General features: G+C 43.9%; 1 protein-coding gene across 1 annotated transcript; it reads left to right on the top strand.

Annotated features, from left to right (window-relative positions):
* The first annotated feature begins 750 nt into the window (after positions 1–750).
* Positions 751–16,431, top strand: TMEM248 (transmembrane protein 248). Its single transcript, XM_037135571.2, has 7 exons — positions 751–1,056; positions 6,433–6,609; positions 8,314–8,599; positions 10,016–10,166; positions 11,210–11,393; positions 12,849–12,992; positions 13,768–16,431. The coding sequence occupies exons 2-7, from the start codon at positions 6,451–6,453 to the stop codon at positions 13,786–13,788; spliced, it is 945 nt and encodes a 314-aa protein (XP_036991466.1). The 5' UTR covers positions 751–1,056; positions 6,433–6,450; the 3' UTR covers positions 13,789–16,431.
* Positions 16,432–19,440: the final 3,009 nt, after the last annotated feature.

A 19,440-nucleotide genomic window follows, 5' to 3' on the forward strand; every position in this document is an offset into this window, starting at 1 on the left:
AACACTTAACGTGAAGTTTGTGCATCTTTTTCTCATGCTTTTAGTCAGATCCCACCATTTATGTATGATTAGATTAGCATGTTTTGGAATTGCATATAATGGGATTATGCTGCAATGTATCCTTTTGTGATTTGCTTCCCCAGCACCTTACGTCTTGTTGTGTCAGCTGTTTTCAATAATTTTCACTGCTCTTCAGTATTTAATTACATGCGAATATACCAAAGTCTGTTTTTACATTTTGCTGTGTGGGCATACCCCGCCTCCTCGGTTCTCAGAATTACAGGTAGTGTTGCCATAAAAAGTATTAGGTCTACTCATGCAGATGTACAAGTGTCTCTCCAGGGTAATATATTCTCCAGGGAGGATGTGTACCTTCAAGTTTACTGGACAATGCCAAGACTAAAGCAGGAGTTAGAAGACCCGATTTCTAATACACCAACTCATAAACTTTGGGTACTAATATTTTACAAAGTGATAGTACCAAACTATGCTTTAATCAGCAGTGATGAAGACAGAAACGCAGGCACACACGCTATACTCCCACCCATTACGCACGACACACTAAACACGTGCACAGACCCACAGGAAGCTGCACATCCGTAAACCACACACGCGGATACACAAATACACGTCACACACTCCACGCCCGTCTCCGCACAGCGCACGTACTCACACACAAACCTCCGACACGACCCAATCAGGAAGAGTGGTCTCCGCCTCCCGCAACCGAGGAATCTTGTCCCGGCCGCGCCGCCGTTGGACGCCAGGTGTCGGAGGTCACAGCACCGCTGGCGGTGGCATTTTTTTTTTCTACCCGGAAACCTCGGCTGCGGGTCCGTGACTAACCCGTGTGACGGCTGCGTGAGCTGGACTGGCCTCCGGTCCTCTTGTCGGCCCCGCGGAGCCGGACACCGCTCCCGGAGCGGCGGGGAGGATGGTGCCAAGCGGCCCCGGGCCCGCCGCTCGCCATCGGGAGTGAACTCGGAGCGGCCACGGGCGTCCAAGGAGTAGCTGGCCGGGCTGGGCCCGGGGCGCGCCGCTGCCCGCCGAGGCGGGGTGAGCCGGGTCGCGCGGGCTGGGTCTGGGATCATCCGGGGCGAACCGCGGGTCCAGAAGGGGCCCCCCGCGGGTCCAGAAGGGGCCGTGCTGGTCGGGGGCGGTGTTTCGGGTCGGGTTTTTTATAGCTTCTCCAGGCTGCATCCCAGCCTCAGCTGCGGGTGGGGGTCGTCACGCATTAGCCCTGGGCTGGTGACCTCGGTCTGGTCACTCGCTACCGTGGTTTGTCCACCTCCGTGCCTGGAGTAAGGGATCTCTGCCAGCCCTCGAGATGGCTGAACTTCCCACGTATAGAGCCGAGGCTTGGATTATTTGGATTTGGCCTGGGTAGATTGCCGTTTTTGACTTTGGGTGGTGTTTACGTTACTTCTAGGTTTGTAAATTATATACATCTCAGAAAGAAGTTGGGAGATAAAGATCCAGGTAAATGTGGAAACTTAGAGGGAAATAGTGTCAGCTTGTTAAATATTCAGAGATGAGTGCATTATTATCTTCACTTATATGGTCATAAAGGAAATTAAGGAGTGTCTTTAAAGTAATCTAGAGGCATTTAGTTCTAGTTCGCTGAATAAGCACCATCAGGAATAAAACTAAGCCTGTTGTGTTGTTTTGAATTGTGTGAACAACCATAACCGGTGGACAGCTGGTGAGGGGGCCTTTGCTGGAGAATCAGATGTCTGTAGTTTAGTTCTCAACTGCAGATTGAGAACAGCCCTGAGTGATGAATGATGAGCTTCTTTGCAGCCTGCTTTGGCAGGAAAGATTGTGGCTTCTCCTGAACTATTACTTACCTGCCTCATAGGTGAGCTGCTATGGCAGGTAGTGGGAGGAAACACGCCAAGTCTGGTGACGAATATTTGGTAGATTGGTTTGTTCCTGAAGTGCTCTTTTTGGTCAGTTTGGGGTCTCCATTTGTATATCATCTATAGATGAATGCTTGCTCAGTCAGAGCTTGAGCGGTAAGGACACCTTCCTGCTTCCTCATTTCATTTTAGGATTCTGAAAGAGAACCTGTCGTGCAACTAGTAAAGGCATAGGAAGAATTTCTGTGACCTAACTGAGGCGGGGTGGAATCAGGACTGCCACTCACTCCTGGGTACTGAGATCACCAAATGCCCATTGAGCACGTGTGCTCTGTTTGGGCTCTAGCTGCAGCTGCTGCAGGGAAGAGAGATAGATCCAAGTACAGATACAGTTTGTGTCGGCAAAGAACTTTGAGAAAGTCATAGGCTATAGAATGTGGCAGGACTTCATTGCATACAGAATTGCCAACCAGTAGGGATTTTGTTAAGGTAAGGATCAGAAAAGGCCTCACAAAGGAAGTGACTTTTGATTTTGAGGTGGACCTTGAAGGATCCAGGGGGATTTGGGTCATTCAGAATTAGCTGGAAAATGAAAAAGCTAGGGCCTTGGTGGAACAGCACCCAGATTAGTTAGGTGGGCAGTAGGTGTCTTGAAATATTGACAGAGGCAGCTGATGAAGTGTTAAATACTTTTATGAGACAGAAAAGCATAGGCTACCTGGTCTGGCTTTTGGTAGATTTCTCAGCTCTAAAGAATTATTTTCATGTGATGAGTTTAGTCAGCCAATTATAGAAATCAATGCCTAACTTATTTTAAGGACAATGAAAAAGATTTTGATTGTAATTCCTGTTTGGTGTTAACAATCAGAAAATTGAATTTGCTGTCTGGGTATTTCAGTGCCTGTGTTTAGTTTTAAGGAGCACAGCTCTGCCACTCTGGCCTCAACCAAGTAAAAGTGGCAAGCTCTTTAGCCATTTTCTGAGTGTTTTTAGTGACATCTAGTTCACGTTACAGAGATGTTGTTTGTTTCTCTTATTAACATTGTTGAAGAAACCTTTGAAGCCATTGAAATAGGATGTCTTGTCATTGTTCTGGAACATCAAAAGTAGTCTATAAGGACTCAGTGGCTTCAACTGTAGCCTTTTTTCCCCTTGGGATAAAATCGACTCACTACATTACATTAGTTTCATGTGTACAACATAATGGTTATATATTTGTATATATTGAACAGTGATCACCACAATCAGTCCAGTTAACATCGTCACCATGCATAGTTACAGAACATTTTTCTGGCACATCAGAAACATCAATATGTTTCTCTCCTTCTCTTTCTCCCTCCCTCTCTCTCTAATAATTAAAGGTAATCTTAAAAATAAAATAAAATGCATAAATAATAGGCAAGACAATTTCGAATAATAATAGTGAAATGGAACACTTCTTTTAGTAAACAGCAATATTTAAAAAAGCGTGGTACTAGACTGAGACATATATAGCACTGGTACACAAAAGGCCTAGAAACAAACCCATTTAATATATGGACGCTTGGTATATGGGAGTGATGGCATTACAAATCCACAGGAAATCTACGATCGGTAGAAAACCAAGTTTAATAAATAGTGTTGGACAATTGGCCACCTATATATTAAAAAAAAAAAATTAAACTAGAAACCTGCCTGATTCTGGACTTCCAAATCAATTCCAAGAAGATAAGAAGCTAAAAGTAAAAATATAAAACTTGTAGAAGAAAACAATGAAAAAAACTTCATGGCGTACAAAGATGGGAAGAGATTCTTAACTAATATACACATACAACCATAAAAGGAAAAGGTTGATAAATTTAAATATATTAAAATGAAGAACTTATAACTGCCAAGGCAAATAAGTCAAACTACCAGGAGATACCACCCCTCATGTCCTTCCTCTATAGGGTGAATAATAAAAAATGATAATAACTGTTGGTGAGGTTATAGAGAAATAGGAACACTCACTGCTATGACATGCAGAATGTGGTGGTCACTTTGGAAAATAGTTGGGGAGGTCCTAAACAGGTTAAAAATAGTTACCATATGACCCAGCAAAACCAATCCCACATGCATGACCAAGACAAGAGAAAGCATGTCCACAGTAGCTAAAATGTGGAAGCCCAGCTGTTTATCAACTGATGAGTGGATAAACTGTTTATGAATAACGAAAATACTTCTTACAATGGAATATTTTGGGGAGTACAGAGGAATGAAGTACTGATATATGCTGCATGGATGAATGTTGAAAACATGATGCTAAGTGAAAGAAGTCACAAAAGATCACATAGATTTCATTTATTTGAAATGTCTAGACAGAAAGTACATTAGAGTTTACCTGAGAGCTAGGGGAAATAAAGGGTTACTTGCCACAAGGTATGGGTTTTTTATGTGAAATTATGAAAATGTAAAAGTTGGTTATAATGATGGTTTGCCCAATCGAGTGACTTGGATTATATACTTTAAATGGGTGAATTGTATGGTATGTGAATTAGATCTTGATAAAACTGTTTAAAAAACTATCAAGACCCTATCATATGGCAGAAGATACCATAAACCATATTAAAGAAAATCCACAGATGTGCAGTAATTGTGTGTAATATACAAAATTGGTAACGGCTCAGTATCCAGAATATAAAAGGAACTCCTAAACATTTATAAGAAATTGACAGACATCTTACTAGTAAATGGCCAAAGATTCAGGCAGTTCACCTAGAAAAACATCTGAATGGCTGGTAAAGAAGTTTGGTTTCACAGAGATGCAATTTAAAATAATGGTGAGATATCATTTCCCATCTATGTAGGTCCAAATCCACATGCCTTAGAATATCAAGTGTTGGCATGAATGTTGGGAAATAAGGCTGGGGAAGTTCCTTATGCAACTTACTCGGAGAGCAGTGTGACCATTGTAGATGGCCCTGCCCTGTGACTTAGTTGTACTGGAGCCACTCTTGTGCCTGCTCAGTGCCCTCTGTGAGTGAAACACTGGGAAGAATCATTCTGTTTCTGAGATTTATCTGCTGATGTATGTAGACCTAGTCCATTGAATTTACCTGCTCAGAAACAAAATGTTGAGTTAAAATAGCACAAGGATATATATACAATATTCTCCCCACACCAGTAATTGTATCTGTGTGTATATACACATATACTAAAAGTATACAAAGTGTGCATAGATAATGGTACTTGTCAATTTAAGAACTGGGGTTGCCTCTAGGGAGAGCAGAAAGTCTGTTTTCCCCATCTCCAACGATTCTTGTCAGGATAAATAAGGAACAGCCTGGCTCATCGTAGAGGCTGTCAGTGCATCTTTTTCTCTCAAATTTAAAGTCTGGTACAGATTTTTTAAAATGGTGGTGGTGTAGCTCATATATGTAAGTGCTCATGAGGTGCCAGCTACTATTAGGGATCAGGGACCAGGGTTTTAACAGTGAACAAGACTGGGCAAAATCTCTGCTCTCCTGGAGCCCAAAAATGAGGAATGAGATACAGTAAATGGGTGGAAAGGCGGTTGTACTCTCGACTGGCACTAAACTGCGTGTAAGAGAACTAAAGCAGGGTACTGAGAGACTAGGGAGTGAGTGTCACCAGGGACGGCCTCCCTGAGGAGTTGTGTGTGGAGAACTGCATTTAAGGAGGAACAAATGCATGGAGATTTTTGATAAAAGCATTCCAGGCAGAGGTAAGAAGCCTTCAAATAGAACGTGTTCAACAATTCCAGGAAGAATAAAACACTAAAATACATTTAGCAAAAGAAGTGCAAACTTCAAAACATTGTTGAAATGAATTAAAACCTCAGTAAATGGAAAGATATCCCAAGTTCACGGGCTGGAAGACAGTATTATTAAGATGGCAGTACTACTCAAGCTGTTCCATAGATTCAGTGTTATCTCAGTCAAAAATCCCAGCTGACTTCCTAGCAGAAACTGCAAATCCTATCCTGAAAAATAGCAAAGCCACTATTGGGGACAGGGAAAGTTGGTAGAGGTTCAGTCATTGAAGCTGGTGGGACTTCTGGATTATAAAACACTGGGCCATGACAGGGGGCTGTCACTGACCTCATCCTAGGTCCAGTAGGAAGTCTTAGCAGGGCTTTAAGCAGGGCAGGAATAAAATTCAGTATTTACTAGTGCCTGTCTGTGCCTAGTGCTGGAATGGGCATGAGTATGGTGGTAGAGGACAGAATGTTAAACAGATAGTATTCGGCCTTCAGTGGTAGGAAATGGGAGCATCCTCAGCTTAGTTTTGTGTGCTGGCATTTGTCGTATTACTGACCTACTCAGACAGTTCCTGTAAGTAATGCGGAAGTAACAAGTGTTCATTTTAGAATCATTAGAAGATTAAGCTGAAAGGGAATGCCTATTATTCAGTATCTTACCATTTGGAAATGATGACAGTTAACAATTCATGTTTTTTCTTGCTAGTCTTCTAAAGATTTATGATCAAATATTTCTCAAGTTCAATAACGAGTGACTTCCTTACCCCCTAATACCATGAAAAGTGAGAATCCTAGGCAAGTCACTCCATGACTCTTCTCATTAATTCCTTTCAGGTGGAGCTGATCAGAATAATGTTTAACATCAACCCCCTGGAGAACCTGAAGCTGTATATCAGCAGCCGGCCTCCACTGGTGGTCTTTATGATCAGTGTAAGCGCCATGGCAATAGCCTTCCTGACCTTGGGCTACTTCTTCAAAATCAAGGAGATTAAGTCACCAGAAATGGCAGAGGTATAGTATATTCTAAGTTCTCTCAGGCTGGATGGACCTTACAGAGGGGAAAAACCTTGGGGGCTCTTCACACACTCTTCTTTGGTTGTAACCTTGAGAAACCAGTGAGAAAGCTCAGTATTCAGAACTTTTTGTTTTTATCTCTCTTCCTTAGGAAATACTTGCTCAGCTAGTTATGGAGGCTACCAGCTTCATTTAGACTTACTGACCCTCTTCTCTGACCCTGCCTGAGTCTTTAAAGGTTATTTAAATAGGATATGTCCGCATTAGGTATGAAGGGAACATTCTAGTCACAGCCAAAGCTCTGCAGCATCCTGGCATTGTTTCCTCTCGGAGCTCGGGTCCATGACGACCGCTTGGCCAAGGCCAGTGGTTATGATGTACCTTGGAAACTGAGCCCTAAAATCAAAACGGGGCCTGACATGCTTTGGCAGACTGTTCAGAATGGACCAGAGCTCTACAGGATAACATTGCCAGATGCTGTAGAACTTTGGCTATGATTAATTTAGTGATTTTATTTTCAAATGAAGATCCTCAGTATGTGGGAAAAGTTTGGGGTATGAATCAAAAGACTTAGTTCTGATTCTGCCTTCAACTATGGAGTTGGAGAACCCATAATTTTCACTGGGACTCCATTTCCCAGTGTCTGGAATATGAAGAGCTGACACTAGAATGTTTATTTCCAGCCCTAATGTTCTTGAATGGTCGGTCTGCCGTTTGTGGGTATTAGGGAAGATGGGATTTGATGCATCCAGTTGCAGTCTCACTGAATACCATACACCATTTACTGACTGATGCTGTAGAGATAGACTCACGTGACTGTTTGGGGGTTGCACAAACAGCATTTGATTAATGTTGGTGTGAGTGTGATTGGGAGTGTAACTTGGTTTGTCTTCCCATTTGGCAACTTCCTGTAGACAAATGTTGCTGGGGAGAGAGAATGTCACAGCCTAGGTTAGGTTTGTTGTTGCTGTTTCTACTTAAATTAAACCCTGGTGGGTACTTCACCATGTTGGTATCAGTTTAGTCATGACATAATTAGCTGTGTTTTTAAAACTGCTTATAATTTAAAACGTTAATACAGGGTGTAGATATTAAGAGAAGCTTGAAAACAGCTCTTTCCCGTACCTTTGGAAATTGTTCTTGTTATGAGGTGGCATCCAAGGGGGAAAAGTCCCATGAGTGTTGGTATTTATTGTATTTATCATTTTCAAGAGAGAAAGCAAAGTGTATAGAATTGACCTTTTGAGGAATTATTTTGAGGCAGCCTTATTTAAAAAAAACAATTCATTGCAGCTGCTAAAGAAGTTTGAATTAATGCTTTTAATGTTTTACTAATTTTGTTTAAGCTTTCTTTTCATGTTTGATTATGAGGCTAAGTCATTTTCTGTAAGTATAATCTATTTTATTTTCTGTCATATTTTTTTGAAAAAATTGGTTTAATTGCACAGTTTACTTAATGTGTCATGCCAATGAAGAGTTCGTATTTGAGGTTATGAATATGAGAGTGGTTTGGGAAAACTCACCATTATGCCATTGCAAGAGGCCGATGGCTTTAACATAGCTGTTACTGTAAATGACTGACTCTGGAGTGTGGTGTCCCTGCTGTGGTGTGATGCCACCTCGAGGGTCACGGTTGTGTGACTGCAGCGGCGGCACTTCAGACTACTCACACTTGTTTCTCTCTGTTTCATTTTGCTGAAGGATTGGAATACTTTTTTGCTGCGGTTTAATGATTTGGACTTATGTGTGTCAGAGAATGAAACATTGAAGCATCTCACAAATGACACCACAACTCTGGAAAGCACAATGACCAGTGGGCAGGCCAGAGTGTCCACCCAGTCCCCACAGGCCCTGGAGGATTCCGGCCCAGTGAACATCTCAGTTGCAATCACTCTCACTCTGGACCCGCTCAAACCCTTTGGAGGGTACTCTCGAAATGTTACCCATCTATACTCGACCATTGGAGGGCATCAGATTGGACTTTCAGGTATGTGCGTTCAGACTTTCTCAGGCAACGATTGTCACAAGGCAGAGTATTAGCAGTGTATGGTTTTATTCATCAGACTGTTTTTCATTTTTGCATGCATCTCCTTTTGTTGAGTTTGAATGAAATGAAGTCAAGAAGGGGCCATTTCTACTACATCTTCACTGAATAAACTGCTCATCACACAGTAGGCTTTTAATAAAAAGCCTATAAGAATGAGAAGTAAGGAGCAACTCTAAGGTTTATTTCTGGTCTTAATATTTACAAACACAGAAAAATTTATTTAGGTTGATCATGTTGGAGATTGCAGTACATACTGCAAGTATTGCTATTAATCTACAAACTTTTGAATGTCCACCATTAGCTTAGCATTGTGCTGGCTGCTGGAATGCACTAGAATAAGCTTAAGATTTGGTCTCTTCCCTTGGGGGTTAGGATTATGGAAGAGACAAGGGTAATATGAGTAATATTTACCAAGTGCTTACAACAGCTCTTGGCACCAAGCCAGTGCTCTATAAGTGCTTGTTAAATAATAATGATAAAAATAGATGACACCGGTTGAATATTGAGCACTGCCCTTTGACTAGTACTAAACCCATGAAAGACTGGAAGTGATTCAGGACAAGGCTGAATCAGGACAAGTAGTGGAAGCTAGACTAATCAGGAAAGGCAGTGTGCTGGAGGCCTGGGCCTGGGCAGAATAACCTTTGCTTACCAAGAACGTTTTAAAGTCTCAAAGAACTTGGGAGTACTTGCCAGCCTCCTGTTAGTTGTGACAGGTGAGAACTGCTCCTGTGGAAATAAGGTAAGGGTCAGCTTCTGAGTTTTCCATGTTGAGAATAAACCTTTCTCTTCTGCTCTGATGTTTAAATACCTTGGTTTTTGTTTAAGCTTCATCAATTAACTGGTCCCACGACCTTACTTAAGTCTTTTAGACCCTCTGTTCCTCAGTCTGCTCATATGTAAAAGGGAGCAATAACACCTCTTTGGTTATGTTCAGGGGGTAGTAGTACATTTTAAGTGATCAATATAAAAGCAGTTTGCTAGTGGAAGGATGCTGTGCAGGTGCTCCTATGGCGATGATGATAGCTCACCCAGTCCCCAGCTTTTCAGTGGGTGCGCTGCTTGGGCTCTTGCTTAGCAGCCTCAGCCCTGGCTGCAAGTGGCCCATCTCCACTTTGCCATTTGGTAGCTCTGCCAGGTGAGCAGGTCTCAGAGTCCAGCTCAGAACTGTGTCGTTCTCGAAATCTCAGAGGCAGTCCTGCTTCTGTGGGCTGAAAGGGGATTCCTGGGTGGGTTTGATTTCCGGATTTATTCAAGTCCCAGAGAATAATAAATATGGATTCTTGCCTTTCTTTACAAAAAATAAACAAAAACCATGAACAACAACAAAAAACCCACCCAATTTCTCTTCCATAGGCAAGGAAGCCCATGAAGAGATAAACATTACCTTTACCCTGCCTTCAGCTTGGAGCTCGGATGACTGTGCCCTTCACGGTCACTGTGAGCAGGTGGTGTTCACAGCCTGCATGACCCTCACAGCCAACCCTGGGGTGTTCCCTGTCACCGTGTAAGTGGTTTCCTGAGCCCACGGGTGTGTGTCAGAGAAGCTCTGTTTACCATGAATCTGACTGGGACGCTTCAGCAGCAGATTCTCGGGAGGCTTTCACTGCATCACTTTCCCGGGACTAAGGGATTCTCTGAGTTTAATTTGGAATCGTAAGGTAGAACTTCTGCATGTACATGGCAGAGAGTTGTTCCTCAACAAGGTTGGTTGTTGTTGCCTGTTTTTGGGCTGCCTTTCCTGTTGGTGGAAGAAGCTCGTCACAGGAAAGATGAGGAATGGTGGGTCTCATGGCCAGAGTGACACGCAGTTAAGGCTCCCAAAATATAAAGGTTTTGTTCAGCTCTGTTATCCAGAAGGACTTATTTTTTAATTGAGAGCATAAATCAAACCTTATTTTCTATGAGACAATCACTGTTTCTGAAACTTGCTTCATATTTTTGAGCATCTGTCTGTATTACCATTTTGCCTTTAAGGGGTTTTTTGCTTTTTTTCTGTAAAGGAGATAATGATGTATAAATATGTGGAATACACAAAGTGTAGCCTATTAAAAACCCTGTGGTGAATCCTTTTTCAATAAGAATAATTAGTTCAGAATGTATCTATTTTAGACATTTGGAGGTTTGTAGGACAAGATCAAATAAGTTTAACATAATTTGCTGTTGGTTATAATATCTGATGGGGGAGTTTGTGTGTCACACTTTCTGTTGTGACTAAAAAATTTAGTCTGAGAAAACAGGCTTAAAAGGAGCAGATTCTTGTTTGGCCTCATCATGTGCGAGAGGACCATGAGTTGACTTCTGAAAGCAAAAATCTAACATCTAAACTCTTAAATGTCAAATTCCTATTTCTTGCTCCATGTTTATTAAGTTAAAAAAAAAGGTCCCTGAACTGAAAACATAATGGTGTTTATCTCAAAGAAACATTTATGTCTTCTCTTCCTTCTCTCCACACGTTTGGCTGCGGTCAGTGTTGGGCTAGGGGACGCAGGGAGCACACAGTCAGTGTCTCAGGCCGCCCAGCGTGTCTTTCCCTCTCTTCCCCTGCAGACAGCCGCCACACTGTGTTCCGGACACATACAGCAACGCCACGCTCTGGTACAAGATCTTCACAACTGCCAGAGATGCCAACACAAAATACGCTCAAGATTACAATCCTTTCTGGTGTTATAAGGGGGCCATTGGAAAAGTCTATCATGCTTTAAATCCCAAGCTCACAGTTATTGTTCCAGATGTAAGTGAGAAAAATCATGTGCATACATGGGTGTATTCGGGAACTGTTAAAGTAGGCCGTGTTTACATACTGGGGTTAGCTTAGCCCTTGCCACTGTAAATTTGCAGATGAATTAAAAGACTAGATGGAGTGGTGGAGATTTGGAAAAGCATGCCACCCTTTTGGTTAAGAAAACTGCTTCCGTTCCGTTCTCTTTTTTCTGCTTTGCTCAGCAACAGCTGTTTATTGAGTAGCTGTTGTGTGCCTAACCCACAGGGGTTATAAGAGATGCTTGTATAGTCTTCTTCATGCATTCACAGGAGGCTGTTTGGTTATGTCGATAGGAGCAGAAAGTGGTTCAGAATTCAGAAAGGTAAAAATAAAGTAAGAAGAGACAACTCTTTGGATAGATGGTGAGGGCTCAATAGGATGTTGCTTAAGAAGGAAGAAAGGGGAGGAAGGCACTAGTGGGTAACATGCTAGTTTAGCTTCCGGCTTACACTTGGGCCCACTTTTACAGACTGCATTGGTTTCTTTCTTAAATGCCCTGTTCTTCCAGTTAGTATATGTTAGTGGATTTCTTTCCTTTTTGTCTGGACCTTTTGTCTTTCCTTATGTATCATTTTTATCAAGCTGTAAATGTTGGTAGGCCAGAAACCTACAAGAGTGAGCAGTGGAGATCAAGTTGAACAGTGGGCAGAGGCCAGGTTCCAGAAAGCCTGTTGTGCCTTGCTCGAGGCCTTTAGACTTTTTCCTCACAGGAGGTGATCACCACTTGTGTGAGGGTTGTAGGGGGATTTGTAATGGGGTGTTCCAGCAAGACTGGCCTGCCCACCTGGTTTGTGTAGATGGGAGGGAGCCTGAGGCTCACGTTGTGAGGCCTGGAGACGTGGAAAGGACAAGGGACGGAAGCATGGCTGCGGTCTCTCAGTTACTAGCAAGGCCTGGTGATGGACTGCGTGTGGGAGGTCAAAGGATGTGCTCAGGCTGGGACTTGTAAAAGTGGGGAAAAGGCAGAAGGAAGGAAGCTGCCTCTGGGTGGAAGTAATTGGAGGCCTTCTTGGTGGGCAGGTAGCAAGGGGTTAGGAACAGGGATTTGGGTAGTCAGCCGCGCACCCTGACAGCAGTCAGAGGAAGCAGGCCTAAGAGAGTGGGAGTTAAAGGCTCTGGGTCTCTGGAGGCTTCTCTGGGGAGGAGGCCAGGTAAGGGAAGTGGGGAGAGTGTTCAGGTCCTGTGGGGTGCAGCAGCCAGGGCAGAGGCCTGATTGAGGAAGTGGGGGCAGTGGTCTCAGGAACACTGCATCTTCACTTAATCAGATCCAGCTTTTCTAGTTTAGAAGACAAGAGGAGAAACCTTCTGTTCCAGTTTACGAATTAAAGTTGAGGTATATCTGGAGGTTATGAACCCTGTTTTCAGAAATCCAGAATAAGATCTTTCAGTAACTCATTGCAGATGTTTCCGCTTTATTCTCTTTAGGATGATCGTTCATTAATAAATTTGCATCTCATGCACACGAGTTACTTCCTCTTTGTGATGGTGATAACAATGTTTTGCTATGCGGTTATCAAGGGCAGACCCAGCAAATTGCGTCAGAGCAGTCCTGAATTTTGTCCCGAGAAGGTGAGCATTGGATGGGGTCTGACCCAGCCTTTGGCTAGAGGCCTCTGTGTACAGAATGTCTCAGTCTTTATCACATTGGTTGTGAATGTCAGCTTCTTCCAGAGATAGGAGTTCCTATCTTTTTATCAGAAGTAAGCTACCCTCAGCCTACATTATGGTGTTGGGTTTTCAACCCAGACCTTAGCTGTAAAAGACCAGTTGTGTGGATCAATCTCAGATCCCCACTGGAGAGCCGCTGCCCCTGGAGGGCTGCCTCCCCTCCAACAGCCTGAGAAATCATCTTACAGAGCACTGATCAGGGTTTGAAAATAGTTAATGAAAGATTTTATTTATTTATTTTTAGAGAGAGGGGAAGGGAGGGAGACAAGGAGAGAAACATCAGTGTGTGGTTGCCTCTTGCACGCCCCCTACTGGGGACCTGGCCCGCAACACAGGCATGTGCCCTGACTGGCAATCAAACCAGTGACCCTGTGGTTCTCAGCCTGCACTCAATCCACTGAGCTATACCAGTCAGGATGAAAACAGTTAACTCTTACTCATAGCCCAGTGGTTCCAGTAGATCAGCTGTTTCTGGCAGGAGCCTTTTAAATTTCTATTAATTTCCACCTAGATGAGATGTTTTTTCCTTAGGGCTCTAATAATTCCCTTCCCGGACAAGATGGATGCGGTGTGGTTCCGTGGTCTTAGGTGGGGACCTGAGCCCAGTTGGTGCTAGTGGGACTGAGTTCACTGGGCTCTATTGTGTGACCGGATTGCTTGTCTTGCTCTCTTCTAGGTGGCTTTGGCTGATGCCTAATCCCAGAACTGCCCATTTTCTGAGACAGACTGAGCAAACCGTAATCATTGCCTGCTGATGACAGCCTGGGCCTGGACACTCTGTGAATACATTTTCTTGCAATGTTGGGTTATTCCAGCCAAAGACATTTCAAGTGCCTGTAACTGATTTGTATATATTTATAAAAAACCTGTTCAGAAATTGGTCCAATGATGCACGTGCTTCACACTGGGTGCAATCCGAACCCTGCAGCCTCCCCTGTGAAGTTGGTGGGATGATTCTGTGTAGCACCAGCGATGCTGCCTGGTCTCCCTGCCTCAGAGCAGGCCATGTGGCCTTTACCGAGATCTCAGGGGCAGGTCGTTGCTGGTGGGTAGGGTTGAGGTTTGCTTCGGTTCGAAACAGTCTGCACTTTTGACATGATATTGCATTTCCCAAGCCACTGGTCTGTTTTGTGGATTTCATGCGTCTGTGGCTTAATAGTAATAGTAACAACAAGAGCTTTTTCTCCATTTTGCTTGCAAGGAAACATACCTATCTTTCTAAGTTTTCTTTTTTTTTCCTTTGAAAAAATAGTCACATTTTAATACTACTCTAGTTAAGACGGACTTGTGCTTTCATCTTGAGAAAAAGATCAATATTTACAAGTCACCGACAGGGTGAAGATCTAAGTTTCATTTTCCACAGTGGTGGTGAGGAGCCTGGTCTTGTGGAGCTGAGCTGGCACAGCAGGTTGCGCTGTCTCCTCTGTTGTCCCTTCCCTCCGTTATGGAAGTTAGAGCAGCTGCCTCGTTCAAAAGGGCTTAAAAATTAAGTACATGTCTCTAGAGTGGGGTAAAAATTAGCCGTTGTATTTTCTGGAATGCAGAAGATAGTACGGGAAGAGATGATGACGATTTGGTCTAATAGTTATGAAAGGATTTCTTGTTTTCCTTGAAGAGCGAGTGATTTTTCTTTCTTCCTTTTTAAAAAAACCATTTATTTCCATACAGTAACATGTCTTCAGAAGGAAAATAGCAACTAGTAGATCAGTAACATGAAAATGATGCTAATGAAATTTGAACGAAAGCAATTCTGTTTCGCCATTTATCAGGAAAATCTAAAGCATTTTCTTTCCTATAACATTTGATGATATAGTTGCTTTGCCTCTTTTTCTTTCTAATTCATTTTCATTTTTAAAAATTGTGTTGTCTTTTCTAGTCCTTCTTTTGGTTGCTCTCATTCTTAATAGCTCTTAGCCTCGTTGTCATTAATGACCTCTGTGTTCTCACAAGCGGTCTTAGAGCAGGAGGGCAAGTAAAACCTTGGCCCTGGCTGTCAGCACTTCTTTCCGTGTATAGTCTGCTCTAAATTAGAATCAGTCCTGCAGTATGAAATATAGATTGGCCCAGAGCATTTTATCCCAGGCATTCTTGAATGGAAAACATTTGTGGGCTTTTACTAAAGATTGTTAAAGGAATCACTGTAGTAACTTGATAGGTTAATATATATTTTTTCCTTTTAGTACATTTTAAGCACAACAATCGTACTTGCCTGTCCAGTTATTTGTAGGACCTGAGTTGCTTACATGATACATGGCTAACCTGTTAGTGTAGTTTTCTGTTTGGAGACTTTGAGGCTCTTATGGGATCAGATTGAGAAAGAGCCTCTTGGCTTGGCCTTTTGAAACATCACTGTCATTAAGACCAACAGATTTTAGGTTAAGCTGCTACTGAGTTAATAAAATCCCAATGAACAGAATTCTAGGGATAGATTTATAACTGGCAGAGTTAATATAAAAGGAGGACAAGTAGAAGAAGTCAATTTCACTGGTTTATTCAATCCAGCTTGTTGTTGATGTTAATTACCCTTGTTTTAATTACAAGGAATGGCTGGAATCTGCAGCCAGGAAAGGAAGGACACTGTTAGGTGTGAGGAAAGAAAGTGCCAAAAATGTCTGGACAGTATGACTTGTTAAGAGGCCAGGGCACACACTTTAAAATCCAGCATTTATCCTAGGTAGTTCTCAAAGATCTTATGGAAACCCAGAGTGAATGAGGTGTGTAAAGAAAGGCTGGGGCAGAGGGGGGCCTGGTACCTGGCTGGGTGAGGAGGTCTGGTACCCGAAGAGACTTCTCCTGGATCTCCAGAAGTCTGGGGGACTTGATGCTGCGGGGCACTTACCAACGAGGTCCGGTGCTCTGCAGTGTCCTGCTGGGGGCCCTCAGGGTTAGAAGATTGTCACGGGCAGGGCCCGTCTGCCATTCCGGGGTGACCTTGCACGGGAGCACTGGCTCGTCCTCAGGCATCTTGGACTGGAGGTCCAATAAAAGGTCAGCAACTTAATATTAAAGTGGTTGTTTCAGATCATATTGATCTCTTTTCTTTTCCTTTTGTCCTTTCACTGTATGACTTGAATCAGTTTTGATTCTATGTGTAAGTTTTCTCATCACTAGGAACCTGCCGTTTCCGTTGCGTTCTCCTTGGCAGTCTGTAGGGACTCAGCATCCTGGTTTTTCAGTCCTCCTGCAGGCACTGTGGGGTTCCGAGGGCCAGCGGATCCATTTCCCTTATCCTGCTGCATGATGGTCAGTAGCTGATCTGTTATGGCATTCACTCCCAGATTAATTTTCCACGTTTGAAATGTGTGCACATGTGCTTTACGGAATAAAACATCTGAATTTATTTGCTGTGACTCTGTTTTCTCCTATCTGATGGGTATTTCCTAAGGGAAGAACATATGTGGTAAGTACTTGGGAGGTTTTTGCAAGTAGTTCTTTGAGCGTGTTACCTATCACCAAAAATGAGGATTGGGCAGTGTTCACTTCTAAACTGGACTCACCGAGAGCACCTAGGTCTTCTCCTTGAGAGCACAAAACCTCTTTCAGTGTTGGACCAGCAAGTGCTTGCAGACCTGACCTAGACCCTGCCCAGAGGAAGTAAGTGACCCAGGCTAGTGGGGAGTGTTTGAAGAGGCGTGGGAGTGTAAAGACGCCCTTCTCAGTCACATGAACCCCTGTGTGTGTTCCTGGTCTGAGTGACCAGAAGCAGAGTCCGGGCCAACTCTACCTGCCCCTGTTACTGAGACCCCACATGTGCCGGACTGTCTGTGCAGGACACTGTGCCCTCTGCAGTTATTTGTAAAGGAAGGTCATGTTCACTCATGTGAATTCTTCCCTTTTCCAATGTGCACAGGCTCTGTGGACCTTCCCTCACTCCCCAGTAGATGCCACAGTCATAGAGGTCGGTCTCGGGGTCCTCTGAGGGACTGGGCAGTATTGAGGGACAGGACACCTCCACAGGCTCTGTATTTCTACTGCTTCATCCCTTCCTGTCATCTTGCTAATAGCCCCCACCCTATCCTTGTGGCACTTGGTGCCATTTGCTGCTCTCCCCTTGTTCTTGGATTTGTGTGCTGTTTCACCATCACAGTGCAGAGCCCTTGGAGAACAAGAGCTCACATCTTTCTCCTACAGTCAGTGTAAAATCTGACCCGTACTGAGTCTTCAAGTCAAGGTAGAGCTAGAACTTTAATATAGTTTCATTCCCTTGGTGAACACACTGTGTTTGAGGTTCCTCAGATGTACTGACAAAGCAGAAGAGGTGCACAGACCAGAGGCACGCGGTGGGGTCACAGTCAAGCTCATTGTGAACTTACTTGCTGCCTTGAAACTTTTCTGTCCGTCTGTGAAAGCTCTCCCCCCACCATTTTTTTTTCCTTGAAGACTCCAAACTATACCTTGCTGGTTGTGGATTATGGGTGAACTAGAGTGGTTTGACCATTGCAAGAATAGATGGCAAGTCAATTGTGTTACATCTAAGGGGAGGAAAGGAGTTTTGCCTTTGATGTTAGCCCCTTTCCTCCGAACTCTCGCTCTCAGTATATAATCTGTTGGCAGATAGTGATGAGATAAGAGTTACTAGGATAGAGAATGATGGCCATGATGTCTTGGGGCCACTGCAGAAGGCATCTTGGGAGAGGTGCAATTTGAAGGTACATGCAAAAGGGGGAAATGGGGACTTGACATTCCACGCAGAGGGCATGGCTGTGGCCCTGGTGCACAGGGGCTGAACTCCAGGGGCCCCAGCTGAGTGCTGGATAGAGAATGGAGTCCTGTAAGGTCTTGTATCCTGCCCTGAAGACGTGGTTCCTCCAGGCTGCTGCCGGGGTGGCCCCATAGGGGTGGCCTGATGGGGGCTGTGCAGGGAGATGTACCACCCTCTGGTCCTGGAAGGGAGTTCTCTGAACGGAAGCACAGTATGGTAGGTATGAGCCCTGCCCCGGCTCCTCCAGTCCGTGTAACTTGGGCCTAGTGGCTTGACCTCTCTGTGCCCCTGCTTCCTCATCTGTGAAATAAGGATAATGGTACCCATTTGAATGTGGTGAAGATACATCAAGTTCATTAACACAAAGTGCTTAGAACAGTGTCTGGCACTCTGTAATGTTTATTACAATGCAATGGTGAATGAGGGGCGGTGTCCAAGAGGGAGGCTAGTGGGTCACCTCTGCTTACCTTTTGGTGGGTGAGAACCAGCAAAGCAGAGACTCTCCCCCAGCGTTAGTCTGCCATCAGCAGTGGTGCTGCCTGGGCCGTGGATTCATATCACTGTGGAGCAGATGACGACATGCCTGAAAGGATGTGTATATACATCTCACATATGTGCACACTGGTATTTTTAAAGTTTAGACTTTATTTAATTAACAGTCAAGGCTTGACCTCTATAGCATTAAAAAAAAACTAGGCTTGACCTTTAGTTGCATAGCTGACTAAGGGCAGGCAGCCTGCAATTTCAGAAATACTTTGGGAGGACCCTTACAGCTCAGAGATTTGAGTCTGAATGCCAAGATTCCAGCTGTCAAGAATTAGATGTCATTTTGAGCAACTTACAGTCTCTAGTATCAGAAATTTGAACCCTGACATCCTGAAATCACAATAACCAGACCTTTATTTTAAAAATGAAGAAGCCGTTAATCAAAAACAAAACAAAAAATATTCCTAGTCAAAACCCTTGTGTCTTTCAATGCTTTCTCCATCCAATAGTTCATCACTCCCTGCCCCTTCCTCATTAGCCCAGCTCTCAGATCGCATCCTGGATGTGGAAATAAATCCCTTTCAGAGATGCTTGACTCTGGATCCTTTTCTTTCTGTCTTTCAGCCAGATCTTGCCGTCTGCCTTGTACCAGGTCCACGACCACATGACCGGTTCACACACCCCATCTATGGAGAAGCTGGGTAGTCCATCTGCCCTCGGCCCAGGGCTTCCCACTTGGGCGCATGCGTTGGGCACTGTGGTGGTCTGCTATCTGGAATGGGACCCTCCCTTTTCCCCTGGCAGCTTTCCCGCTCCAGGTGCGCCTGGGGGCCACTAGTGCTGGGGCAGCTGCAGGCCTCCAGGGAGCACACGGAAGGGCAGAGTCAAAGCCACACTCGGGCACCGGATCCTTTGGCCTCTCCACCACCTTGAGCTCAACCTCGTCAGTCTCACCCTCCTCTTTTTACAAGTTTTACTATCCTGAAGAGATAACCTCCTCTACCAATTTGTAATGAAAACAAATTCAGGATTAACTGAGAAACCAAGAGTAAAAGGGAAGCAAGGTAATAAACTCATAAGTGTTTCATCAAGTAAAGGTCTGGGCACAACTAACCTGAAAGTGGTGACAACTGGATTAGATGCTTGTATGTGCTAGCAGAT

The sequence above is a fragment of the Artibeus jamaicensis genome, unplaced genomic scaffold, assembly GCF_021234435.1.
Source record: "Artibeus jamaicensis isolate MK-2021 breed Jamaican fruit bat unplaced genomic scaffold, CSHL_Jam_final contig_3182, whole genome shotgun sequence".
Taxonomy (NCBI): Eukaryota; Metazoa; Chordata; class Mammalia; order Chiroptera; family Phyllostomidae; genus Artibeus; species Artibeus jamaicensis.